Raw genomic sequence first — 27,972 nt, 5'->3', positions numbered from 1 at the left:
CGCAGCACAACGAACTTTATTTCTGTGAGGAAGACTCACACTTTGGCATTTAGCGTAACTAAAGGGCTAACTGTGGAGCGTGGCTCATCGTGCTGTGAACTACCCCGCTTCCCAGCGCCTTCTTCACTCATCCCCGGCCTCCCGGTCTTTCTTCCCGTCCTCAGTGTCTCCCGAGTCTTTCAGATTTTGGCGAGCAAACTCCTCGAAAACCAAATTTTCATCCTGAAAACTAAAACAGAACGAAGAACATTTTGATCATGACACGCTCTTGGAAGCTCGCAGCTCCAGCAAAGCAAGATCCTTGGTCTTCCCTTTGCAACAGAGGAAGCGATCAAGATTTTCCGACAGGATGCGGCATGGGACCAAGCCGTTCTCCTCACAGCTTTTCATGTAAAATCTCTTTAGCAAACACGAAGAAGAGAAAATGAAGGAACCCACAGAGCAGACACACACGCCAAGCAAAACCAAGTGTGTGCGTGTGTGCACATGCAGGTGTGTGTGCAAGCCAGAGGACTAGGGAGCAGAAGGAGAAACCAGAGCCTTGGGATGTGTTCGGAGCATGCAGTGTGTACAAAAAGACCCCAAAGCCGGTTTGTGCCCGGGGAGGAAGGCACGGAACACAGGGAAACTCAGGGCAGTGGCTCACCTTCCCTTTGCCAGAGCTGTAAGCATGGAATAAAGGAGAGAGAGAGAGAATCATCAGCATAAATTATTTCTTTTCTTCTGAGAGAGACAGAGAGAAAGAGCGCGCGTGAGCAGGGGGAGGGGCAGAGAAAGGGAAAGGATCTCAGGCAGGCTCCATGTCCAGCATGGTGCCCAATGTGGGGCTTGATCTCACGACCCTGAGATCACGACCTGGGCTGAAATCAAGAGTCAGAGGCTTAACCAACTGAGCCACGCCGGTGCCCCCAACAGCATAAATTCTGTGTGATAGCTGCACCTGGAAAATGTCTTATTTTGGTGACTTTCTAGTTGGAGGGGAAAGAAGCCTAGATACGCGCATTTCACAACAACTGCATGTACTCCCTGCCTCTTTGCCTTTTCCAGCTGCCAGGGAGGCTTTCTCCCTGCACATCGGCACCCCGGCCTCCTTTACAGAACACATCGCCCTCACCTCCCCAACCACAACAAGCCATACCCCCACATCTGGGATGCTCTCTCTTTTCAAAGCGTTTTTCCCTTCGTGTCCTTTGGACTCCATCTAGAGCAGAGTCCCAGGTGCGGTGATGACCCACCCTCCGGGCCCATCTCACACCTTCAGGCCCGGCTCACAAGGGGCGAGTCCTCGGACTGGATGTCTAACCAGCACCTCCCATGGCTGGGGGGCGCACTCAAACTGGTGAACCATTCCCGGGTCCCTCAGGGCTTGGTCTCTGTTCACACGGTGATCATCTTGTTGTTGTCGTTGGGTTATATTTTCAGGTATGTTTTGCAGCCCCTGATTAACTGCTATTCATCTGAGTGGTTCTTTGTCGTTGTCCGTGTGTTCCTTTAGCTTTCTGCCGCCCGAGTAAAGTCCTGTAGCCCTCAGTGGTGAGCCAGCAGGAGCTGAGTGAACAGCTCCAGAGGGTTTTTCGGAAGCACCACAGTGATGGAGAGCCTCGGCTCTCATCTCTCAGGCGCTGGGAGGGAAGTGTCTGTGCAGGCTGCTAACCACAGGAGACCAACGGAGAGTCCCCCTGGCAGGAACCATCCTGGGCCCCCATGTGCTAGCATAATTACACTACCTGGGACCACAAGCCTGAAAGAGAATCAAATCAACACCTGCATTCCATTGTAGATGCCCTTGAGAGCGGATAATAAAAACTTGGTAGCATTTCTGTGGTGCTTACTATTCGGTATAAATTACTCGGCCCCAGGCCCTGGCTGAGCTTCTTAGCGACAGCTTAGCCCTGTTTCTGCTTAGTCTACCTATCTAGGCTCAGGGCCAGGAACCAGGCAAGTAAGATGTGAGCACTCCTGTGAATGAAAGTCCTATGACTCCAATCTCAGGAACTCAGAATTTTGAGGCCACGGGGTGATCTGTCCTTTCTCCCTGAAATCTCACAGGACAAAAGATCCTCATTTAGTCTTGACATTGCGGTATGTTCAGTGGAAGGGCCATCACGCCTGGAACATGAAAATGTCATACCCAGAAAAGGAAGAGCCCCACTTCCCCCAAGTTAAGGCGAAAAGTCTGTTCACAGCTCCAGGAAACAGTCTGGCATAAATGATGGCATCGCCTCAGGTCATGGTTTTAAAATATTCTTTTAAAATGTCCTTGAAAGGGACCAGAATGCATCTCAATCTCACATAGTTAAAAAATAGTATCTGAATGATACCAGCAGATACAAATAAGAAAAATGTGGTCAGACTACTTTTTCCCCAAAGTACACTGACTATTTGCATCCAGAATATTTGGAAAAATACTTTGAGACAAACCCAAAATGAATAGGGGGGCTCATTCTAGTGTTTAAAGGCCATTTCATGGGGCACCTGGGTGGCTCAGTCAGTGAAACGTCTGCCTTCGGCTCAGGTCATGATCCCAGGGTCCTGGGATCGAGCCCTGTGTCGGGCTCCCTGCCCAGCGGGGAGTCTGCTTCTCCCTTGCCCTCTACCCCTCCTCCCTGCTTGTGTTTTCTCTCTCTCTCTCTCTCAAATAAATAAATAAATAAATAATCTTAAAGGCCATTTCATGATCAAGATACAAAAAGCTATAATATATAAGAAAAATAAATCTTGCTTGTTTATACAATTTTTTTTTTTTTAATAATCTCAGTGCCCAACATGGGGCTCAAATTCATGGCCCTGTGATCAAGAGTTGTGAGCTCTTCCAATTAAACCAGCCAAGTGTCCCGTTTACGGCACTTTTACTTGAAATATTCTTTGTTACTATACCTATAGAGGGTTCTCTTTCACACGGGTCCATTTTCCTTTCCTGCCAACGAAGCAGCTTAACGTTAACACAGAGGAGAATTTTCCCCCAGAATTTCTAGGATTACACCATATTTTTTTTGCTGCTCCATTTACTTTCTTAAAAAGAGCCATATCAGAGCACCTAGGTGGCTCAGTCAGTTGAGCACCCGACTCTTGATTTCAGCTCAGGTCCTGGTCTCGGGGTCGTGAGATTGAGCCCCACATGGGGCTCCACGCTCAGCACAGAGTCTGCTTGTCCCTGTCCCTCTGTTCCTCCCCTTGCTCTCTCTCTCTCTCTCAAATAAATAAAAATCTTTAAAAATACATATTTAAAAGCCATATCGAGCTCTAATTCTATATACCACACAATTTACCCACTGACATGCACAGTCCAGTGGTTCTTACTATATTCGCAGAGTTGTACAACCATCGCTCCATTTACTGCAGACATCCACACAAGAGCCAATGGATTTGCAATTCAAAGGATCCAAGGCGTCAAGAACCCGGCGTGACCTTTTTTCCTAGTATTTTCTGTACTCTCATCACAATCCCCACTGCCAAAAATACTCATCTTGTGAATGCCTGTTAATGTTTCCAAATGAAACGCAAAAGCCTCAGCCTCGCATATGTATCTTTCACCTAAATTTTCTTTAAATCTCGATCCAGTTCTATTCCCATCAGGGCTTCTGCTTGTAAGTCATCCCTGATAAAACCCCACAAGAGAGTCCATGTCCAAGAGCAGGGATGCTCTGTCGTCCACGTGATAACTGGAAGTGGACAGGCTGTGGCTCGCGGATGAGGAGATGAACACTCTTCTGTGGCCTGGCCCCGAGCCACCGTGGGGGTGATAAGCACCTGGCAATGTCCACCGGGGCTGTGGTCAGGAACGACCAGCAATGAATAAATAAGAAATCTGCAAGTAGTAAATGACTCGAGAAAGCCAAGACAGCGCGTGACTGACCTGGGTCCTCGGGCTGGGGGTGCATGAGGCGGAAAGGCACCTCAGTGGCCACTTCACTGGAAAAAAGAGAATGCAGATGGGTGAGGACACACGCGGGATTATAAAGCACACAGAACAGAGTGGGGGCTGCAGAGATTCCAAGTTGGACGAGGATTCAGCGAGATTCAAAACAAACCAGAAATCAGGAAGTGGTCAAGGAGGAATTTTAAGTGTATTCCCTGGAATGTGGTCCAGAAACTTCACTTCGGCATGGCGGAGACAGCTAGGTTTTGTAGGCTCCCCTTCCTCCTGGTTATTAGGTCCAGTGATGTGCTACGGTGGGTAAAGGAGAGGTGAAATCCCAGAGAAAGGATAGTTTTGGGGGAAAAACCTTGCCAAAATGTACACGACTTTTTATGTGTTCGCTCTGAGTCAACAGTCACCTAGTCGCTTGCTAGAGAGGAGAAATGAGCAGCGCCCGCCAAATTCCAGAAGCTGAAGGGCTTCGGGGTGACTTGGAATTTATACAAAAGAAGGAAGGAAAGGGGTCAGGGAGGAGAACAGAGGACAAATCTGGACCAAGGAAGAACGGAAAGGAAGGAGTGAAAAAGCAAGGGTCTCTCCTTGCTTCACCCAGGACCCACCACCTCCTACCCCAACGTTACGGCTTTGGTCAAAGCACATCTGTCTACAAGGTGACTGCGGTCAGACCCCAGCGCAGATGGGCTCTGGGTTCCGTGTGAGGGAAGGAGACGGTAAGAGCCAGGATGAAGGAGTCCCAAAGGTCAGCGCATACCTCGAACATGGCTTCAGGCCTCATGCTTTGGGCACGATTTGAAAAAGGTAGCCATTACTAGTCACAACAGCAGAACTGTGGAAACAACCCAAATGTCCACCAGCTGCTGGATGGAGAACCCAAATGTGGTCTGTCCACACCATGGAATACTACTCAGCCATAGAAAGGAATGAAGTATTAACACAGGCTACAACACGGGTGGACCCCGAAAACGTGATGCTCAATGAAAGAAGCCTGTCACCCAAGGACAGATACCGCCCAATTCCTTTCATGAAATATCCAGAAGAGGCAAATCCATAGAGATAGAAAGCTTAGTGGTGGCCAGGGACCAGGAAAAGGGGGGAACGGCAAAGACCACTTAATAGGTATGGCTATGGTTTCCTTTTGCGGTGGTAAAAATACGAAGGAGCCAAAGAGCAGTGACTGTTGCACAACATTTTAAATGTCCTTGATGCCACGGCATTGTACATTTTAAAATGGTCCAGGTGGTAAGCTTCATGTTATATACACACAGACACTCAGACCCACAGACACAATGGCAGCTGCCTGGAGCATGCCAGTTTTCTGAGCGTATGTGTGTGTGTGTGTGTGTCCTTGCCCAGGGGAGGTTCAGCTACGGTCCCAAGGAAACATCCCCAGCCTCACAGCGATTAGGCAACATTCACACAATGCCTCCGGAAGGCAGTGGGCCTCATTTCATAACACCTCTGAGCATAACTGCCACCAAACCAGGTTTCACCATGACTATCTTGAACCCCAGACTGGTTCCCTGTGATATCCCGAGAATCAAACAGGGAAGGAAGGTGATGAGGCTTACCTGGAGGTGAGCTCTCCCAGGAAGCTAGGAAACAAAAGCAAACAGGGCTGGTGAGTGTTCCAATGGTAGCACGACCTTATTTCCCATTATTCAGAGGTCGGCGTGTCCCAGGCACACTCCGCACTCACGGCTTACAGGATCTTCGCAATCCCCTAATATTCAACTTGACTCTTCCTCTCTACTTGTGATATCATCTCTTTCTCAAGTGGTTTAGCTGAAAAGAGGAATCACTTAGGTCTAAGCCCTGATGTTCAAGAACAAACCACAAGGTCTTTGTGGAATACCTGCTATTTACTTATCTTGACTACTAAAAGAAACTACAGTTTTAGATCCTCTCGGAGAAAATCAAAGGTAATGCCACGCACTTTGAAAAACACTACAACTACAAAACTGGGGTACCACGATTTGTGAAATCAACCCACGCACTACTCTGTTGCCCCGGGCAAAACGGGGCGACCTCTTTACTGACTTAGAATCACAGAATGCATGCATGGACTTGCCTTTGATGGTTTGTCAAGGTAAAAGGCCAGACCCTTTGGCAATGGGATTTGAAAGAAAAATGAGAATTCAAGTTCTTTCCCTCCTACCATGCAAAAATGAAGATCTACGGAGAATTTGTTCGGCAGCTGCCATTCTTTCCTGAAGGGCAACGTAGCACTAAATGGATTTCCCTTTTTTGCATGTCAGCTTCCACCACGTGAGCAGGCACTTCCGCCAAGCAGAACTTGGCAGAGTTTGCTCCTTCTACTTTTTTCCACGTGATGTCAGATGAAACAGAATCAACCACAAGACAAATAGAATCTCTCCCAAAATCTACTTGGTCATCCATAGAAAGTGTAGATCTTTCTTCCTTGCTGGCTCCCAATCATTCAGGGAAGGAAGAGTTCAGACGGGGCGAGGCCAAGACAGAGCCCACCGCGTTGGCTCTTGGACACTCACCCTGACACCGTGAGCTTCACCTTGATATGGTAAGACACCAGGATGCCCAGGACAGTCCGGTCTATGCCCTCCTTTATTCTGCTCAAACAGAAAGGAAAAGTGGAAGATTGCAGAGGAGCAGCAGAAAGCAAAGATTGGATGAGCAAACCCCTCACCTCTAGACAAGCCTATTATAATGGGAGCATCTTCTTAAGGAACTGGTGAATTCAACCAAGCTGTCAAAATCCTAGAACTTTCCATAGTCAGGGAAGGGGGTTCCTTTCCTGCATGGTAGCTTGGCATTTCCCCCCTTGGAAGTTCAGAGGGCAGAGTGTGCTTCCTGGTTCTTCCTGCTGTCTCCACTGATGTTCATCCACCTGCCTGTGAGCCAGAAACACACCCCTCCAACCCCGAGCCGTCCTCCTTGGCTCTTCCCTCTGCCCCACCTGCCAACCCTGGCCAACCACTGAGTCCTCCATAGGCTATTCCTATTATCTCAGTAACCTACCTCCTATAGGCCCAGCCCCTTCCCTGAGCTCTCAGCCACTCTGCAGCCAGAGAGCTCTCCCAGGGTCAAGCCTCAGCATGGCCTGGCAGGCAATCTGTGAGCTGGCCTTTGCCTGCCTTTGCCACCTCATGCCCTGCTATGCCCCAGGGTCTCCCATGCGCCAGCCTTGGCACACACCGGCCTGGAATGCCCTCCTCCTCTGCTCTCTAAGACCTCAAGTTGAAGCTGACCCTCCTTTGTGAAGCCTTCCTGGCCACCTGCCATCAGCATGGGTCTCCCTCCTTTGTGCTCTGGCCCCAGCACCCAGCATCTTGTTGAAGTGAATGAACACAAGTGAATGAGGCCATTGCCTGTGTCCCCAAAGAGGGTGCAGTCTAACTTTCCCCCATAAAAACTGCCCTTCCAGGTTCTACTAACAGGTGCTGAGCTCCCACTGTCTGACAGGCACTGTGCTGGGCGTTATAACACATTATTATCTCATATGCCATCCGTTGCCAGGACATTAAGTATTTCAGGACGCCCAGTCACAGGAGTTAAGGTCTGAAAAACATCATGACACAATAGCTACAACAATGTGAGTGACAATAGACAACACGGCCAAGAAAGCTGAAGGCTTGAGGCAGAAGGCAGGGCATGATTGTGTTAAGAGGTCTGAGAAAGGTCTGAGAGTATGGGGCAGGTTCTGGGCCCAAGGACCCCAGCCCAGGGATCCCTTTCATGGGAGACACCTTGGACATTGCTCCCAGGGCCACAATGCCCTCCAGAGACTCCATCGGCTCCTTAGTGCCTGGAGCTCCTTATGGAGGGCAAATGCCTTTATCTAGAATCCTGGACTGTGGTCACTCAGTCGAGAGAGGTTGACACCAAAGGGGACTAAAAGGGGATGCAAGCCTGAGACCCCACCCTGTTCCTAGGATTGACTGTCTGACTTATACTGCACGGGGTCCAAACAGCTGGGGGGAGAATGTGCTTCATCTCATGCCTGAGAATACCCTGCAGGCCTCCCCTCCGCCATCTTCCTTGAATGGGAGAATCTCTCCACACCCGCCACTCGCTCACTCTCTCAATCTCTCTCTCTCTCTCACAAACACACGCGCACACACACACACACACACACACACACACACAAAGATAGGCTAATCCGGGTTCTGCTGTGGTTGTCACTTTCCAGGGCCCTGGAAGGCAGCCCTGAAGCTGGGGGTGAAGGAGGGACTCGGGGTTAGGAGTGGCCTTTGCTCTGTCGTTAACCGACAAGGACACCTTAGTCAAGCCTCTCCTTCTGGCTGAACTTTGATTTCCTCATTCATAAAATGAGTATAAATTTGCCTTCCTCACAAAAGTGTGGAAGACTTACATGGTTGTGAAAGAGTCCACAAACCATACAGCGCTTTTACAAACGAGTTGTGCCACTGTTGGGGTCTCGAGGGCCACACCCTGGAATAAACCAATCCAGTGTCAGCGTACCTGCCAGTCGCTCTCCCAGAGCTTCACCAAAGTGCCTTAGAATCGAACAGACCAACTTGGCAAATTATCCTCAAAAAATTCTTTGACTCCCATGATTCCGCCTCCTGCCAAATGTTTGCTGACCCCACTCTTGTCTCGGAGAACATGTGCTGCTGAGCTCTGGGGTCATGGAGGTCAAACAGGAGACCCTCTTCCCAATGGCATCCCCTTGCAGGTGGCCTACTGGGCCCATGGAGGGAACCCCAGGGCATCACACGGGGGATGGCAGGGAGTGGGCCTCGAGCTCTCCCCCAAGCACTCAGCGCTCACCAACCAACATGCTCCGGGAACGGAAGCCTCGAAGGATGGCTAGAAGTGGCAGTGGATAGTTGACCTTGAAGCCTCCCTCCGGTTTGTGCTAGATCTGCTGGCGAAATCCAGCCAGTGGTTCTTTGAGTTGGGGTCAGCAGAGCAGTGCTTAGTTCATTGAAATTTAATTGACATCTGTAGCTATCATGACCTCCTGTTCTTTACCTTTCCTGGTAGAAATGAATAAATGACGTTTCCATCATGCATGCAGCCACCTGCATTACTCAGTTTATTTTCTTTTTTAATTTTTATTTGTTAAGTAGGCTCCATGCCCAACGTGGGGCTCAAACTCATGACCCCGAGATCATGAGTTGTGTGCTCTACTGACTGGGCCAGCCAGGCGCCCTTGCATTACTCAGTTTCTGTGCTTAGGGCACTACACTAGCTAATGATATTTTTAGAAGGTAATGGCTGACATTTCTAGAGCGCTCACTGTGTACCCAGCACCACATTTTACATGGATTGTCTCCCATAATCCTTATAAACATGAGAAAAGGCAGCACCCCACTGAACAGACGGGAAGACTGAGGTTCTGAGGCAGCCCAAATAATCTGCCCAGGGCAGCCCAGACGGTAAGCAGTGCAGCCGGGGTTTGGCAGGAGACTGCCCCCAGAGCCCACTGCTGTAACCACCACGTCGCACCAGGGGAGGGAGCATGGGCCCTGCTTGGGCCACTGAGTCTGCCCTCTGCACCTGGAGTGACAGCCGTCAGGCTCCATGTGAGCCCGTGAGCCCGGGGGTGAGACGAGAGGGGAACACACCAGCACTACCTCTGCGTGAGTCTTGGGGGCCTGTCTCCTGAGCTACAAGGACTCACATCGTGCTGGAGGCGAGGTTCGTGTCCTCGTGCTTGATCTTCCCATCCAGGGCGATGCCCCTTCTTTCACGGTTGTTGGCCAACAAGGGCACCAGGGTCAGCGTCGTGGTCAGAGTGCTGTTTGGTGGCACTTTTTCTCTGTAGGAAGAAACACAGAGAGGATATTTGGCTAACTATTTTTAGGGCCATAAAGCCACCATCAGTCCCATGAGACCCTATCTGCCATCAAGCACTTTCCAGGATCCAAGTTCCCTGTGACTCACAGGGAAGGTGGTTCAGATTATCTGTGCACTTGCCTTAGGAGAAATATTAGTGACATCCCAAAACAGGCTGGCAGCAAGTCCCTCGTCTTCCTCTGAGTCACTGAAAATCTAGAGTATTCTGTGGGGCTAAATGAGACTGACGAACACAAGGGTCAGGGACCACAGCAGTCTCCTCCTAAGATTTCGCACCCATGCCATGGGCTGCAGGCCATCTGGCCAGGGCCAGCAAGAAGCCTCAGCTGGACGTCGCCTGTCAGCAAGAGCTGGCTATCGGTAGGATCAGGCTGCTGAGGAGGACGCGGTGGGGCCCTCTGTGAGCCATGCGGACCGGGCTGGTTTGGTTCAAGGCACACATGCTCTGTCTTTCCCAGCTCTGCCCTGTCACTGGGTCACTGGTCAGGTGGTAGGTGTCAGCCTCTGACAGGCACAGGGAACCCGTGCCAAACTGTGGGTCTGCAGGTCGGGGATGGAGCTGGGGACACAGCGGCGAGGGTTTCTCCAACTCGGGAACCTCCCTGGCTCCTGGGGGCTCCAGAGGTGGCCTGCCATTCACTGCACCCTGCCACCACACCTGCGCCCAGAGCCGTCCACGCCAGCCGGCTGCCAGTGTCAACACGCCCCACACATCCTCCCTCCTTGTACCCAGGCAGGAGAAGGCAGGGAGTGGCCCTAAAAACACGGCCCAGGAGTCAGCCCCAGGGTCCCGGGAGCCCCAGGGTTTGGGGACAATGACTCAGGTTCTGCAGCCTTCTGAGCGCCTTCTAGTCTGAGACCTGTGAGCACGATCTAGCTCAGCTTTCAGACTCACTGCTTCCCACCCTTGGGGGGACCCTCCAATGGTCGCCAGCATCCTGGGAATCATTTGGTCCAAAATGCATCAAATTACTGAAAAGAAGTCCAGATAATAGGCTCTCTGAGGGAAAACCTCAGCTAGGGACCATTTTCTCCTTTCATCATTGAGCATATGCCAGAAGGTGAGCCAGGGAGACCCGGGACCCGAGGACGTGTGAGGCTGCACCTGCAGGGAGAACAGACCCCCGCCAGCAGCACCAAGCGAGCAGCCGATGAGCTACGGCTCCTTCCTGCCTCCCTCCCCTCTGGACCTATATTTAAACTTGGGTCCAGATCTGCTTTGAGTAATAGTTTATTCCAAAATTGTCTTTTAAAGTTTACGTCATGTTCTCTTGCTGACTCAGTTTGTCTTTCCTCACCGGCCCCCTTCCTGTAGCTCAGCAGCGTACAACGGTGCTGGGACACATCAGTGAGACAAAGAGGAAAAGACCTGCCCGAGCGACCCTCTCTGGGGGAGGCGTCACCCCCAGTAACCTGTGTGTGAATGAAAAGCATGCAGCAAGACCAGGCAGGTCTCTGGCTGCAGCGGGAAGATCCCATCATCACAGGATACTCCTCTGCTTTCGAGTCTAATGAAGGGAGAGAAAAGGTTCATGACGCCGGGCTCAGAACTGACATATCACCGGACTCTGGCTGTCATGGTACCACATTTTCAAATTGAGCTGAAGATCAAAAGACAGAGAACCCTCGCCTGGGCTTGCCTTCTCCGGGAGGCAGAAATCGTATCAAATTCCTATGGACTTATTCCAAGGAGCAAGAGAAAGTTCTAGCTGTTCCCACTGTGACATTCCAATCTTTATTTCTCTCCTTTCCATCATTCCTTGTGAGTGAGATCTCTGGGAACTCTTATGAATGAGAACAGAACTGAGATGCTAACTTTCTTTGCAGCCCTTGAAGTGAGAAAAGGGGAAGGAAAGGAAGCATTCTACTCCCCTCTTCAGGATGAGTGAAAGGGGAACTTGACAAGGAAGCCTGAGCCACCCAAGAAATAGAAACCCAAGCAGCTACTCACTGTGTTTCCTCCTGGGCCACCGGCTTGGTGTAATAATCACTCGAGTAGAGAACCACGTTGGCCACTTGTTCCACTGCAAAGGGGGGACAGGGGTGGGTGATTCGACGTGGGGTCCTCCATGCATGGGCATGGCGCCTGCCAGGGCCACGGTGGGTCTTCCCTCTCTAATGCTGTTGGAGTGCACTTCTCAGGCTTGGCTTTAAGGCTGGGGTTTCTGAGTTCTGTCCCCAAACCACTCCTGTTCACCAATAACCTGCTCTGTGGCAGCTCGCACCCATGAGCCAGACTCCCTAAAACTGCACCTCCTAGGAGACCCCTCTCCGCTGAGCCCACGGCGAACCTACCCCTGGGTATCCTTCCAAGTGTCCCGGGACTCACCATTTGTGCTTTCTCTAAACCCACGCCCCTTCCAACACTATCTTATTTAATGAGCACCTCCTTCCAGTTGTCCAAGCTAGAAACCATCTGCCAGCAGCATAGACCTGACTCGTGCATATGGGTAGGAAGATGGGCTCTGAAGCCAGACTCCTCGGGCTCAAATCCCAGCTTAGCTGTCAGCCATGGGGTGAGTCACTTAGCTCCTCTACGCCTCAATTTCCCCATCAGCAAAATGGGGTGACAACTGCATCTAACTTACACAGTTGTTCTGATGATCAAAAAAATTATTTTTAATCTCTGCTAAAATCAAATTTGAGGAGTAAAAGAAACAATTTGCGTGAAAAACTCAGCACAGTGCCTAGCCTATAGAAAGCTACTAACATCTTGCTTCAGATGTTGGCTTCTTTCAAAAATTAATGGGTTTGATGTGAGAACTCATAAAACCTTGAGAAATAACTTAAAATTGAAGTATCAAATGATACTTTCTCAACTGTGCTACTTTGTGGAACACTGTATTGCACACTACACATGACATGCTAAATAATACCAGGTCCTACAGAGACCAAACCCAGATCAACTACGCCAACATAAGACAAAGCCATAAGCATCAGGAAAACGGGATAATAATTCTTCAGTACGCAAGCATCGAAACTCCTAAATCTCATCTATGATGCACATACACAAGGAAAGAGGAAAGTGGTGTGTGACACAAGTGACCAACCATCCTGATTTGCCTGGAAGTAGCCCATTTTAGCACCGAAAATCCTGGTCAAGGGGCACCTGGCTGGCTCAGGCAGAAAAGCATGCAACTCTTGATCTTGGGGTCAAGAATTCAAGCCCCACGACAGGTGTAGAGATTACTTAAAAAAACAAAACTTAAAAAAAGAAAAAGAAAAAGAAAATCCTGGTCAAGCCAGGACTGTTGGTCACCATAATACATTATAAGCCTGACTTCGTCTTAGTCATTGAGCGTTGTTTGAGCTAGTGGTGAACTCAGAGGTCACCCTGCCTGGTCATTCTGTCCTGTCTTTTTTATGTAGCCCCTAGAGAACCATGATATCAGACCAGGCCCTGTATGTGGGCAACCTCCAAGCTGAAGAAAGGGGTAGAACCGCAGGCAGGGTGCGCCTTGTGTGTGGTATCACGCAAGGCTTGGCCATCACATCGTGGTAACTCGCCAGCAGCAGACACAGTAGGGCTTTACCATTTACAAACGCATTTCCAGCCTCCAATCCCTGGAGCCTCACAAAACCCAGGAAGGTAGACCAGGAAATCAGTGCTGTGATGTCAGCTGGGATTCAGAAAGGACTCACACGGCGCGAGCCCACAAAGTAGGCCCCCTGTGCCCAATCCAGTGCTTTTCCCACCACGCTGTGCTGCCTCTGTCCACAAAAATTAATTCTGATCCGAGAAAGAAAACTCCTGTGGCTTCCCCTGGGATCTGGCAAGGGGCTCCAACCAGGAAGGCACAGCATGGAGTGATGGAGGATAGCCTGTCAGGGAAGTTGTTTCAGGACAACAGACAGCCCTAAGCGGGATTTGAGGTGGATGAGGTGACCCCTGAGGGTCTTTCCTCCTTTAGGTTCCTCCTGTGCATGGCAACAGAGATAAACAGGCAGTTCCAAAGACCCAGGAGGGCCTTATCCACCCAGAAGAGAAACCCTGGGGAAATATGACCAGATGGAGAAATTCCAGAAGACTCTGCCTTCCCGTATTGAGAAGTTCCTACCTAATGCTTTAATCTTCTTCACTGTCTTCTCTGTGTTATTGGTCACGGTAATGGTCACCGAAATGGGCTCCCCATGGAAATAGATCTGAAAAAGTTAGCAGGTAAATCAGAAAAGTGGAACAGAGCGTGGTGGTATCTTTAATCTCATGGCTTTCTAGGTTTATCTCAGTCCTTTAGCCAGAATAAAAGTGGCTGAATTCCCACACTTTCAAGGAAGATAAAGGGCTCCTTTAGCCAGGGTCTGGAACACGGTGCGCCTCGTCTGTGGCGCACTAAGGAGGACAGCGGTGACCAAGGAGGAGTGGAGCACGGGTGCTCCCACCTGGAATGCCCAGTTCTGAGGGTCATGGCAGCAGTGGCCATGGGGGTCCCGAGTGGAATCACAAGGCCATTGGAGCAGAATAAGTGTGTGAAGGGGAATCAGTGGGGAGCCCAGGGGCAGAGCTCTCCTCAGCAGTGATTCCCACATGATCCAGGCCCTGGTGGGCACACCCTTGCACACATATGCACGCACGGGCATGCATATACACACAGTACGCTGAGCCTTTGCCATCAGGTGTGCATGACCTGGGTGACCAGAGGGACCCAAGACAGCCTCGGCCAGTGGTTCTTCACCCTCCTTCACCATGACATCCCTAAGAGACGACATTCACACGTGACTCGGTCACCCCTCCACCATTACATGGAAATCTACATTTTCCAGGGAAGTAAACAATTTGCAAAACTACACCCATCAGAGCTAGTAAATGACACCTGTGGGGGCCACAGGGGGGGCAAAAATGGCTTGGCTCAGGGGTATGTGGAAACTACCACCCTTCCCCCTCGTTGGTCAGGACTGGCAGTGCCATGGATGTGGCCAGTGTGACCCTCTGCTAAGGGTCACCTTTACTAGCTCCAAATTATGAGAAAAAGCCAATTATTTACAAACATGGCCTAGACACAGATGACCTGCTACATACCCGTGGCAGAGTGGGCCCCAGGCCTGCTCCCACACGGGGCGCAGTGCCAGCCCGCGGCTCACCTCTTTGCTGAGGGAGACAGCCAGGTGCAAGGGCTTGTCGGACATGAAGAACTGCCAGGCGGCCTCAGCTCGGGGCTGGGGACCCATCTTCGCTGGTGCATGCTGTACTTTCCGGATCAGTAAACGCACGGAGCTCCTGCAGACGACAAGCGGGGACAGGTCTGGGCTTACCGCCGGGCCCCCTCGGAGGGCGTCCAGGCCTCTCTGTCTTCATGCTGTGATGCTTCAGGGAGGACGGGGGAACCAGAGGAGGGAGGGACCCCATGCTGGGGTGGGGGAGGGCCTCAAGGACCTGTATTCTGGTCCCTTCTCTGAGGTTTCACCAGCTGGCTGGCGTGGGCTCGAGGTCACTGTCACCCTCAGCTCTCAGGGCACAGCCCAGGGTGGGCGGGGGCTGTGTGTGCCTCATGTGACAAGCTGCCACGCTCTCCACAAACGTGACTTCCTTCAGGTGCTGTTTATGACAGCAAGCCTCCACGTGCATGTGTTGAGCGTGAGGAGAGTGTTGAGGGCACGATGGAAAACATCATTCAGGTACAAGAAGAAAAGTGAACACTGGGGCCCGGGAGGGCGGGAGGGCAAGGGGTCTCTGACGGGCAGAGAGCCTCTGCTCAGGGTGATGAAATGTTCTGGGTGTAGACAATCTGGGGTGCGGACAGCGGACAGTGCTGTAACTATGGCCCCACAACACAGTGGATATCGTACTTTATGCCTCCGAAGCGCATACTCAGAAACGGTTAAAGCGGCAAACTTCACGTTGTGTGTATTTTATCACAGTAGAGGAATTACCGAGAAGAAGGAAACTAAGGAGAGAGGGAAGCCAGGGGCGGCTGGAGGCTTATGTGAACCTTGAGATTGCTAGCTCCTGGGCCATTTTCCTTTTTTCCCCCAAATGATGAGCCACTGACCCCGCCCCATGTGTAGACGTCCTGACTCCTCGCGGGTGGGCCCCATCTCCCTGGCCACGCAGCCCTGTGCAGGGAGCTCCGCCGCACGGAGCTGAAGTGAGGGGCTGCTTCCCACCCTGGGTGCCGCCCCATGTCCCACAGCTACATGCTTACTTCTTGGGCACTTTGTCCCCTTCGTCTTCTGCGCTGTCCCTGGCGAATGCTTTGACCTCAAAGTCGACCCCACAGCACTGCAGGGGGCAAGAGAAGAGACAAGGCTTCAGTCAGCACCTCCCTTCCCGGGAGCTGGGATGGGGTCTCACGTCCCACAGGGATGTTATGTGGCACCTCATCTTTCTGTCTTAGCCATATCCTTTCGAGGGCTACCCCATGAAGGTTAGATTTGCCACATGAAGAAAAAACGTAAGACTGACATCAGGATGAGGAGCGCGCTGTGGCCCCAAGCTCCCAGGGACATCACGTACGGTGTCCAGCCCTCCCTGCCTCCATTTAGCCGTCCCTCTAGATGTGATCCCGCATGCATGTCCCTGAGGTCACCCCGCCCACAGCAGGGGCTAGACGCAGGTGCTCATGGGGCTGGCAGGGGGGCCACGACTGCCCACACTGGCCGCCAACCCTGGAGGGCTGGTCGGCTGCACCCAGGCGTGGCCCCGCCTGAACGGGGGCCCGGCGCTGGCAGCTCTTCCAACTTGCGCAAACAAGCTGGAAATGGAATTTGGGGCAAAGCCTTCTGATTTTTAAACTGACTCAATAGCAGTATGTTGTGTGGGCGGAACAAATGCATCCGCCCCGCGCGGCCCCTCCCCAGCCTGCTCATGTCTGCGCACCACCGCACAGCGGGGGGGGGGGGGGTGGGCACCGTGCTCACTGACCGCCCCAAGGGAAAAAGTGCAATTGGCTAAAGGACATGAAGTCAGTTGTACTGACGGTGGCATATGAGCCACAGCCTCATTGGTTCTATAGCCGTGGAATCATGACAATTCTGAGATCTAGTTTAAAAATAAACCAGCATGAGGGGCGCCTGGGTGGCTCCTCCCGGCGCACACTCAGCTCCTTTGCTTCTCTCCCCTCTGAGGCGCTCGTGCTTGGACCACCCAAACCCTCTCAGTGCCATGGTCAGGGTGCCCTTGGGAAGCTGAAGTCAGCACCTACTGCTCAGAGCCCACCAGTGGCTCCCCGCTCACTGAAAAAATCTATGGGGCCCGCACCTTCCACACCTCTGACCTGCTCTGGCCATTTTGCCCTGCTCCACCTGGCCCAGCATACCAGGCAGCGTGCCCTCTCTGCCTGGAACGCTCTCCCCTGGGATAGCATGGCTTCACCTTTACCCTCCTGGGGAGGCCTTCTTTAAACATCCCGAACAACCACCCCACCAGCCTCTCACCAGCCTCCTGTTCTCCAGAGTGCCTACCGTCCTTGGATGGGCCCTGGAGACACCTGTTACTTCGTTTTTGCCTGATTCTCCCCAGTGACCTGTGGGACCCAAAAGGGGCGGGACTGACTACTGTTCCGTCCCCAGGCTCCGTCCTGGCTAACAGCTGCTGAAGACAAGCAACAGATTCGTTATAACATCTCTCTGCTTTTGGGCATGTTTGAAATTCCCACAGCAAAAGGCTATTTTATGTGAAGGAATGAATGAATCCATGGCCTTTCTTTTGGAACTGACCTTCCCCATGTCTTGCGGGGCTGGCTGCAGCATCACCGAACAGGGTAAGTAATCAGGAAACTGTGGGAAGAAACAAATCCTTTCGTTCAGAGGCAGTTACTCCACGTGTAACATGCACTTGATGTACAAAACTGGGAGAAGGAAGGAGAAGCAAACAAAACAACAACAAAAACCCCACAAAAAACCATGTTCACCTGTATTACCAATACCCAGAGTAACATCATGAATACGAACTTCCAAGTGTCCTGTGGGCTCCCTCACACACAAATATGTACATACACGTGTGTGCGTTACAGAATCGAGACCCATGATGCCACGTGTCCTGCTGTCTGCTTTGCTCCCACCCCTGCTCTAAACCTCCTCAGAATGCACTATAACCATTTTTCTGCACCGTGAGCTCTGCCATTCTTCAGGCTTCATTAACACCAAATTTAATTGAGCCAGCCCCCTCTGTTGGCTGGCGCTTCATTCAATGGTACTTTACTTTTCTGCCATAATAAACAACGTAGCTATAAGCCTTCTTCAGCCACCTCCGCACAGTTTTATCCAATTAAGTCCACAGGCTATGCTGCTAGAAAGGGAATTATAGGTCAAAATCACAATTTTAAGGTTTTTGAAACGTGTTGGCATGTTAGCTTTACAACGTGATGTCACTTCAAACTCCCAGTACCAGATCATGAGAACACGCAGGACCACAAAAATGATTTTTAAGTGATTAAAAAAAAATTGTTAAGTACGTACAACGTAAGACAGGTTTCCAGCGTACTGTTTAGTGGCGTGAAGTACATCCACACTGTCCTGCAATAACCCCCACCATCCACACCCAGAAGGTTTCCACCGCCCGCACTGAAGCTCCGCCCCCAGGCAACGCTAACTCCCCGAACACCACTCCACGCTCTGCGTCTCTGAATCTGACTGCTCTGGGTCTCCCACGTGACCACTGGCATCAGACACTCGGGTGTCCTTGTGTATCTGGCTTCTGTCACGCAGTCTGATGTTGTCAGGGTTCATTCGTGTTGCAGCTGTGTCACAATTTCCTTCCCTGATAAGGCTGACCCATGTAACTTTGGAGAAATGGATAATCTTAAGACACATGTTCGAATAGGCCAGTAAAGAGGGTCGCGGCAGCTTCCCCAGACTGAGTTCACGCCCGAGTCTTTCGGAGACACCGCGGGTAGCCGGGACTCCCCCGGCAAGAGATGGGGCTGTTCATCTAGTGACCCACGGCCCAGCCGTCAAGGCCACAGGCGACTTCTGACTTCAGTACGATCTCCTGTCCGGCAGGGAGCTCTTTCATGTTTAGAGCTCGTCCGGGCCAACCGAGGGGCACGTCTTTCTTTTTATAGATGTGCAAGTGAAGGAATAACAAGCCCGTATAATTAGGTGGTCGGATGAAGGGAAATATTTAAACCGTAGGTTGAAGTGGTGCCTTCAAAGGCTGAGAGGCTATTTTCAAGGACTTAAAAAAAGACAATCACAGCCCGTGCAATCTAGAATTTCCTCCAAGGATGCAATTTGGAGGCCCGCAAATGTGAAGTCATTGCTCCGTCCCCTCTCCTTCACTCCTGGTCACACTGCAAGGTGCTGTGGGCAAAGGAATCAGGGCAGGGACCTGGGGGGGAGAGGAATCACCCACCATGAGCAGGAAGGGGTACGTGTTGCCCCCCAGCTTCTTCATCAGGCTCTCCTGCAGTTTCGTGGGGGCCCCGGTGGCCTCCACAGGTGGGAACACCTGGGCCTGAGTGAAGTACAGGTCCCGGCGGAAGCTCAGGCCAATCACGTCAATGTCCTCCTGGCCGTAGCGGAAGGCGCAGGTCAGAGATACGTACACTGGAAGGGAGACGAGAGGAGGGCTGGCTTGCCCTGTAGGCATGGCGCCCCCGCCTGGCCGGGTGAGCACAGAGCGATCCCGGCCACTGCCCGCCCCTCCGCAGCGCCCACCCACCAGCCTCGGGAGGGGAGGGGGTTTGAGAACCATGCCACCCAGCCAGGCCGCACACTTCTGGAGATCCAGCACCTTCCCTGGGGTGTGCTGATTACTCTGAAGGCGTATGTGAGTCAGAGGACGGGGAGGCACCTCCATGAACCACAGATATTGCCTACAGACTCCCCTTGTGTGCTCCATCCCACCACCCCCTTCTCTGGACCCACCTGCTTGGGGACCTCAGGAGGCTTTTAACAGAGAGTGAAGGTGATAAGCAGAGGGTAACAGTGCTAGGGAGTAAGACAGACCCAAGCCAGACAGGGGATGGCCAGAGCAGCGGGATAGGGGCTCGTGGACAAAGAGAAGAGAAGCAACCAAATCCCAGAAACGCGTCTTTCACCTTGCTCAGAAACTCATCAAGCATTCTCTAAGTCACCACCTCTGAAAATTCAACCTGATTAAACAGACATAATCTGTGCCTACAGTGGACTGAAAGGATTATACGAAACTATAGGTTTTGGGTGAGGACTATTTATAACAGTCTTTAATGGGGTAAACAAAAGCACACAATGTGCATTCTTCTTGAACAGAAAGCATTAGCAGAAGTGGCCCCCCCAAGTCCCTAGAAGTCATTGGTTGTGGATTTTGTCTGTGTCTTCACCACGAAGCCTAGAAGAGCCACTGATGGCTGGCCTGTCCCTTATCCAATGTTTGTGAGAGGAAGGTGCCCAGAGATGACCTGGCCTTATGCCTCCCTCACTGGACACTGTTTTCCTTTCCCTCAGAGCAGGTGCCCTTCTCCGGCCAAGGGCGTGGGCTTTCAGGGCTCAAACCAGGCTCCTCCAGGTGCTGGAGAGAAGCACGGCACCCAGGAGGAACTGAGAGGCAACGGAAGAGGTGATTTTCAGCCCCATTTCTGCCATGCCCCCTCAGTGCTGACGGCCCGACATCTGATGTGCTCCCATGGACACATCCAGGGCTGGGAATCATTCCTTGTGGTTGCCAGTAGCAACCACTCAAAAAGGCATAGTTAGAATGGAACTGACTCAGTGACGTTATCATAAGGATAACTCAGGTCTGCCCTAATCTAGTTTACACAATTGTCATTAGTACCAAACTACTTGCCCCACACATCACAGCTGCCAGAGATCTGCAAGGAGGCTGTGCTGCTGTCCTTCAGAACCAGCACAGTCAGTGTAAAAAGAAAATGAACCTTCCAGCAAGCTCGATTTCCCCCTTTTGGGATAAACCCATCGAAGAGCCCTCCTGAGTTTTGCCACTGGCACAGGGCACGCACACAGCTGATGGAGCCCACAGACCTGCGCTCTACACTCCATCCGCCGTTTACTTATCCTGCTGCCCTGGACAAGTGGCTCCCTTGGGTCTTTACCTTCATCTGAGAAATGGGGACAGTGAGCTCCAATGTGAACAAAACAGTGTCCTGAAGATTATACGAGGCAGTGATGGGTAACAGGGCCTGGCAGTGATGGGTGTGCGAGAGAGCACCCACTGCTTCCCGGCCTCTCCTCCCCAGAGACCAGACCTGACCTGTTCCTGGGAGGACCAGAAGCCCAGCTCACCTTTCTTTCCCTTCACAAGTTCAGGATCCACCAACACGACACCATCTAAACCAAAAGGGAGAGAGCAATGAGGGCAGAGAAGATGAAAGAGACCAGAGGCCTTCTTTATATATTTATCTGTAGTTTTTGTTTTGTTTTTAAGGCTGTTCCGTGCCCAGCGCAGAGCCCAAAGCAGGGCTTGAACTCACGACCCTGAGATCAAGACCTGAGCTGAGATCAAGAGTCAAGACACTTAACCGACTGAACCACCCAGGCGCCCCTCTCTATAGTTTCTAATTGCACAAGTAATCCATGTTCATTATAGGAAAATTAGAAACAGAAGTTAAGCAAAGAATAAACAAAGTCGCCCAAATATCCACCACTCAGAGATCCCCATTGTCAAGATACTGGCACAGAATTTTTTTACTAAATGTATATACACTTATATGGATGTTTTTACTAAAAAAATGAGATCCCACTATACATACTGTTCAGTTAACTGCTTTTCTCATACAACTATATATTGCAAACATCTTTTCTTACACACACACACACACACACAATATGTACTCATCATTTTAATGGCCACATGTGGCTCCATCGAATGGACGTACCATAATTAATTAACCCCCTCTAGTTAGGGCATTTATTTCCAATTTCCCCCATTATCATGAATATTGTGATGAACATCCTTACAGATACATCTTTGTATCAGTCAACAGTAGAACTGGATTTGGCTTTTGATGACATGCTGCCAAATGACCTTCCAGAAAGCGCTCTGCTCAGGGACATTCTCATTCTCAAGTGCCTAGAAATGCCAGGTTTTTTTTACACTCTCTCCTTTGAAAAATAGCTATTTTAGTTGAAATAATTATAGATTCACAGGAAGTTGCAAAGATAGTACAGAGACGTCCCTGTGTATCTTTCATTCAGTTTCTCCCAATGGTTACATCTTGGATAACTGTAGCACGATATCGAAGCCAGGAAGCTGACGCGGTACAGTGCACGTACAGTTCTAAGTCACTTTACCTCCTGTGGAAGTTGACAGTTCCCTCACGGAAGAGCTAGCTCTTGGGTCAGCCCCTCCCCCACCATCCATCCTTAGCACTGCCTCTGCCCCGCCTCCCCACCCCCCGCAACTACTGATCAGTTTACCATTCCTATAATTTCGTCATCCCTAGATTGTTATCTAAGTGAAATCATAGAGCATATGGCCTTTTGAGATTGGCTTTTCCCCCTCAGCATAATGCCCTGGGGGTCCATATGCTGTTGCGTGTATCAGGGGCTCGTTCTTTGTGACTGCTGAGTAGAATTTCGGTACGGATGCGCCACAGCTCGTTTCAACCGATTCACCTATTGAGAGACTATTTTGGTTCCTTCCAGTTTGGAGCGATCACAAATCAAGCTGCCATAACAATCGCGTACAGGTTTTTGTGTAGATGTGAGTTTTCATTTCTCTGGGATGAGTGCCTGGGAAAGCAATTGCTGGGTCAGATGATAAGTATAGGCTTAATTTTTAAAGAAACTGCCAAACTGATTGCCAGAGTAGGTGTTCCATTTCACATCCCCACCAGCAATGGATGCATGATCCGGTTTCTCAACATCCTCACCACCTTTTGGTATTGTCACTATTTTTTATTTTAGCTATTTTGACGGGTATATAATGATATTTTGATCCATTGTGGTTTAATTTGCATTTGCCTAACGGATAATGATGTTGACCATTTTTCCATGGGCTTCTTTGCCATCCATATATTTTCTTCGATAAACTGCTTTTCACGTTTTTTGCACATTTTCTAATTGGATTTTGTCTTTCTTATTGCTGAGTTTCTTTATATAGTCTAGAAACGAGTCCTTTGTCTCCCCCACACTCCGAAATTGTTTCCAGTCAGCCAGTGGCTACCTCGCTGATGTTTTAATTTGCATTTCTTTGATTAGATTATCAGCGAAGCCAACTTGAAAAAATACAAAAGTAGCAGTTGTCTGATGGCTTTAAGGAAAACCAGCATTAAAATTAAAATCTTACTCCAAACTCAACTTACCCACAGGCTCTACTTGTTCAACATGGTCTATATAGTCTCTCTTCCCCAGATAGATGGTCACCTGTAGGAAGAACAGATGCGGATTTTAAGTGGCCAAACAACACTAGCACGTTCATGTTAAAAATCAGCAACAACAACAAAAACAAAACAAAACAAAAAATCAGCAACAATTAAAAAAAAAAACCAAAAAAACCCCAAACCTGGCAACAACTGACACATTTTGCTTAATCTTGAGGAGACTTGCTGCCCTCCCTGCAGTTTGCCCATCACCTCCTGTCTCCCCGCTTGGCTGTGGGCGGAGACTATGGATTACAGGCAAGTTGCACTCTCTCCTCAGCCCCATAAATGTGGTCCAAGGAAGTGTTCCGATCCCTTTGGATGGTCTCTGTTCTTCCACGTTTTCCCACCAAGCCCAGGTCTGACATTAACCAGGTGACTTGTTGAATTCACTAATAACACTTTAGTGGAAAGTTACACTTAATGCAACTGAGGCTCCTCCCAACATTTAAGCCTCTTATTTCTGGCTGTGAATGAAAGGTTTGCCCTCCTCATTAGAAGAATTTCTGAACTGAGCATAGAGGCAGGAGTTCCAGAGTTCCTGAAATCCTACCAGGCGAGCTGCCAGACAGGTACACCAGAACCCATGCTCTGAGCAAGAGAGGTGGGGGAGTTGGGGGGCAATGACTGCTGTTTCGGTCCTCTTCCTGTTTTGTGTCCTCAGCAGTGAAGGTCTTGGCCAACCTCCTTTGTGGGAGAGCACGGGTCTCGTTCACCATCACTCACTGCTCTAAGCCACAGGACTATGAGTGCCTTGATGGTAGGAATTCTTTCATCTTTCAGCCACCAAGTTTCTACCACAGTACCTGGTGCACAACAGGATTCTAATCCACATTTGCAAAGGGCACCAGTGAGTGACTGCATACACTCTACCTAGGCCCTTCTTCCCTAAGCCTCTTAAATTCGTATTCTTACATCCATGAACTCCCAGAATCATTTCTGTTGGCATTCAGTCATCTATTTCCACCCCCTCGTATCAGATATCCTGGAGCAAATCCCTATACCTGCGTGGTTATTTGTAATATTGATATGGAAGCACCCAAAGAACTACATAGTCAGGTGGCTGGGAAGGAAGTAGGTGTTGGATGGTGTGAGGATGTCTTCTGGACCAAAAAATAAATAAAAATTAAAAATAAAAATAAATAAAAATAAAAATAAAATCAGTGTATACAAAGCCCAGAATCAAGAGAATGCTTCTGGAACCAATGGCTTCATCTGCACATGAATGGACCAAAGGGGGATACAGGCTGATGCCGGAAAGGGTCTTACAGGACCCAACCTTAAAGACTCTAGGAAGATGTTAAAACATTTTTTTAAAAGATTTTATTTATTTCTGAGAGAGAGAGAGAGAGAGCACAGGGGAGGAACAGAGGGAGAGGGAGAAGTAGGCTCCCTGCTCAGCAGGGAGCCCGGCAAGGGGCTCAATCCCAGGACCCCAGGATCATGACTTGAGCCGAAGGCAGATGCTTAACCAACTGAGCCACCCAGGCGCCCCCAACGCTGAAGCATTTTAAGCTTGGCGCCAAGCTCAACACTGACTACATTCTTCCACTGAAAACCCACAACTACTCTGTGAGATAGGAATTAGTCCCATTTTATGGAGGAGAAGACATCGGCAGCAAAGTGGAGAATGAATGGACAAGGGGAAAGCCAGTTAGGCATGTGATGGAGGTTGGGAGGAGGGAAGATTGAAGGTAGGTGGAGAGAGTGTGTTTTCTTCTTTTTTAAGCTTTAGCTGTGGAGGAAGAGGAACTGGAAAGGCAATAGGGTCAAGGGGAGTTTGTTGGTTGTTGTCTTTAAGATGCATGAGGTCCCTACTTGTTTTTACGCTCAGGCAAAGTACTGGTAGGGAGGGAGAGGCTGATAGTGGGGGGCTCTGGGGAGGAGGTGGACCCTGACCCAGGTGTAAATAGCATGAACCTCCGATGGGAGCAAAGGCATGTCTTCTGCTGCAATTGGAAGGGGAGGGAAGGGAAAGGAAGGGGCAGGAGCAGGAAGAGAAGTAGGGCTGAACAATGTGGAGCTGCAGCCCACCTGCTGCTTGCTCAACCAACAAACCAAGCTCCCTTCTTCCTGGATACAAGTTGCCAATTATGTTCAGGGTTCACCATCCCCCATGGGGTCCCGTGCTAAGAGGAGGCCAGCCCCAGAGGATGGTTCTTGATTGGCCTGATCCATTTAGGGTGGGCATGTGACCCAGTTTTGACCAATGAGATATGAAAGAAGTCTGCTGGAGGGCTACTGGGAAAATATTTTCCCACTCTTAAGAAGAGACACCAGGAAGCAAGAGTTTTTTCATTCTTCAGGAAGAAAGTGAGGGTGAGACACCTGGAGCTAGGGCAGCCATCTTGCCACCAGCTGGAGGCTGAAGATCACAGCAGAGGGCAAAGTGGAGAGAATCACAGAGAAATGGGCCCAGGGCTCCTGGTGCACCATGCCTGGAGCCATAAAGAGGTTGCAATTGGAATAGTCGTAATATGTGAGACATTAACGAATGGATTTTCCCCCATATACAAAAATTCTAAATTTCTTGATTCAAAGGATGTCTATAGTTATGAGGAAGAAAAAAATGGGAAAATGATACAGCCTGGCAGGAGTGGCTTCTCTCTTCTTCTGTCAGAAGTCAAGACAAATTGCGTGGGAAGACACAAAGTTGGGAGAGAGTTTGGGGAATCAATGGTTGAGGGGTCTGCAAATTATCACTCCAAAGTGGAGTTCCTCAGCTGGGAGCCGAAAGGGCAGAGAGTGCCTGGTGCAAACCCGTTTCTCTTGTGTTGTACTATGAGGATCAGAGAGTTTCTTTTGGGCCCAACAAAGGCTTATCATTTGAGAAACCCTAAAGGAAAAGTCCAAAGTTCAGGTTTACAAAGCACAGAAAATAGAGCTCTGAGAAGTCCCTTGATTAGGTAATCACACTTTCAGAACTGCATGTGCCGGGTAAGTGCCTAATTGTGCTGATGATGATTCTCTGTGTCCTGCACCTTGACTCAGTAACAGAAACAGTCCCCAGGGCTAAGGTGCTTGAGTAAAGAGCAGACTGAGTCAATTGTATGAAGAGCCTCTGAAAGCAAAAGTTCAACCCCTTCTGCGGGAAGGTCTCAGAAGTGAACCAGAAGGGTGATCTAGATCCACCCTGTCCAATACAGTAGCCACTAGGTACAGGTGGCTTCTGGACACTTGAAATATGGCCATTCCAAACTGACAAGTGCTATAAATGGAGAATACAGACCAGACTTTGAAGACTTATCAAATGAACGTAAAATATCATCAATAACTTTTATATCATTTGCACATTGAAATGATAGTGTTTTAGATACACTGGGTTAAATAAAATACATGTTAAAAGGAATTCCACCTGTTTCTTCTTTTTTAATGTGGCTGCTACACGCTTTAACATAACATTTGCAGCTTGAGTTGGATGGCGCTGAGCTAGATTGTCGGCCCCTAAGAAGCCACTGAATGGAGCAAGAAGACCCCATCCATGGAGGCTGTGGGGTGACCTTCTGTCAGGCCTCTCATGCCAGAAGTTCATGGGCACATCTAGACCATCTGCTGCGCCCCAGCTGGAGCCAACAGTGGCATCACCTCTGCCGAGCACACGAGCTGCCAGGACATTGGCAGCCATGGAGCTGGGGTGTGTTCCCTTACCCAGTGGCCCTGAGGCCCATTGAGGATTGGAAGCATGGCGGCTGGGATTGGCACACAGAAGGTAGGGCTGCCTTGGTCCAGCATTGGGGCTTTCCCCAGGCAGGCAGCGAGATGACAAAGGGCCCCGCGAATTAGTATCGACAAAGCAGTGTTTGAAATGGTAAGTCATTGGTTCAAGGCCAGCTAGGAAAAAAAATAAAATTGGAAGTAAGGGGGTGGGGACAAGAGACAAGGAGAAAATTAAGGGTCTCAGGGCTAAGTTCTTTAGAAGACTGAAAAGAAGTTGTATGTGTGATGTGTGCAATTCAGCCATTCGATTATGTCTCGTTTATCATTCATCACAAATAGAGACAGAACACAACCTCTCAGGATTTTGGTGTTGATCGTGTCTATTTCTTTTTTCTTTTCTTTTTTTTTTAAAGTAATCTCTACACCCAATGTGGGGCTTGAACTCATGAGATCAGGAGTTGCATGGTCAGCCAGGTGCCCCGTGTCTATTCTTGAAAAAGCTCCTTTAAAAAAAATTTTTTTTCCATCAAGCCCCTCCTTTCTGTACCACTTACCGACTTGTCCCGGGAGATCTTCTTGAAGATCACATGGTTTGGTGCAGACTTGCTGCTCTTCGCGCTGGCTGCCATGGTATGTGTTGCTGGCAGCTGGCTTCTTCCACCTCGGGGTGTGCGTCAGGCGTCAGTGGGCTGCAGAAGGGTAAAATGATGCTGAATGTGCGGTCGAGAACATTCTGGGTATAAAACCTACATGTGAGATGCCGCGCGCCCAGTAGACATTTCCTTGTATCTGCTTAAATACCGATGTTTGATGAAATAAGGCCTCTGTCTAGTGTGTGTGACACCGTGGGGGGCTTTTTCTAGAACGTGTGTTTTCTTTTTCCCAATAAGCCTCAAACATTTCTTAGTAAACCTCACCTGGAAAGTCTGACTTCCTGACTAGCCTCTGGTGTCAGCACACTTGGCCAGATTGGATTTAAAATTCTATCACAACCATGTCCCATGGCAATTAGAATAGGAAAGGTTCCCCAAAACCACACCATACCACTTCACAAATATCATTTTCAAAATATGTTAAATCCCCAGGAGTCCTGTCCCACTCTCCCACTGCTGCCCAGCATGACGTGCAGTGGAAAGGCCGTCTTAGCTGTCTGGACCTCAGCATACCGAGTCTCGTTAACAAGCAAAGTCCGTGAAACCACATGGAAAAGGCGAAACTGGGGCCGACTGAGCACAGGAAAACACCCATCGTCCTGCCCCTTGCTCTTCCCTCTGCCTGCCCCGGGGTCTGAGAAGCCTTGGGCCAGGGGCAGTCATGTACCTTGTGCAGCCAGTCAGATGGGCCCGGGAGGCGAGGCGAGGAGAGGGGCTCTGTCCCTCCGGGGCAAGCGGCTGGCCCCTG

The 27,972-nt window shown here is 50.1% G+C and overlaps 1 protein-coding gene across 1 annotated transcript; it reads right to left on the bottom strand.

The window, feature by feature from the left end:
• On the bottom strand, positions 1-27,957 carry SAG (S-antigen visual arrestin). The gene is made up of 15 exons (XM_026491672.4): positions 27,126-27,957; positions 22,858-22,918; positions 20,837-20,881; positions 18,969-19,162; positions 17,333-17,392; positions 15,820-15,896; positions 14,759-14,894; positions 13,738-13,822; positions 11,631-11,703; positions 9,504-9,641; positions 6,388-6,465; positions 5,449-5,472; positions 3,857-3,912; positions 647-662; positions 1-229 (listed from the first exon to the last, which is right to left on the bottom strand). The coding sequence occupies exons 1-15, from the start codon at positions 27,198-27,200 to the stop codon at positions 124-126; spliced, it is 1,224 nt and encodes a 407-aa protein (XP_026347457.2). The 5' UTR covers positions 27,201-27,957; the 3' UTR covers positions 1-123.
• Positions 27,958-27,972: the final 15 nt, after the last annotated feature.

The sequence above is a fragment of the Ursus arctos genome, unplaced genomic scaffold (assembly GCF_023065955.2).
Source record: "Ursus arctos isolate Adak ecotype North America unplaced genomic scaffold, UrsArc2.0 scaffold_1, whole genome shotgun sequence".
Lineage (NCBI taxonomy): Eukaryota > Metazoa > Chordata > Mammalia > Carnivora > Ursidae > Ursus > Ursus arctos.
The sequence above is the reverse complement of the archived record's forward strand: the minus strand, read 5'-3'. Positions and strand labels throughout refer to the sequence as shown.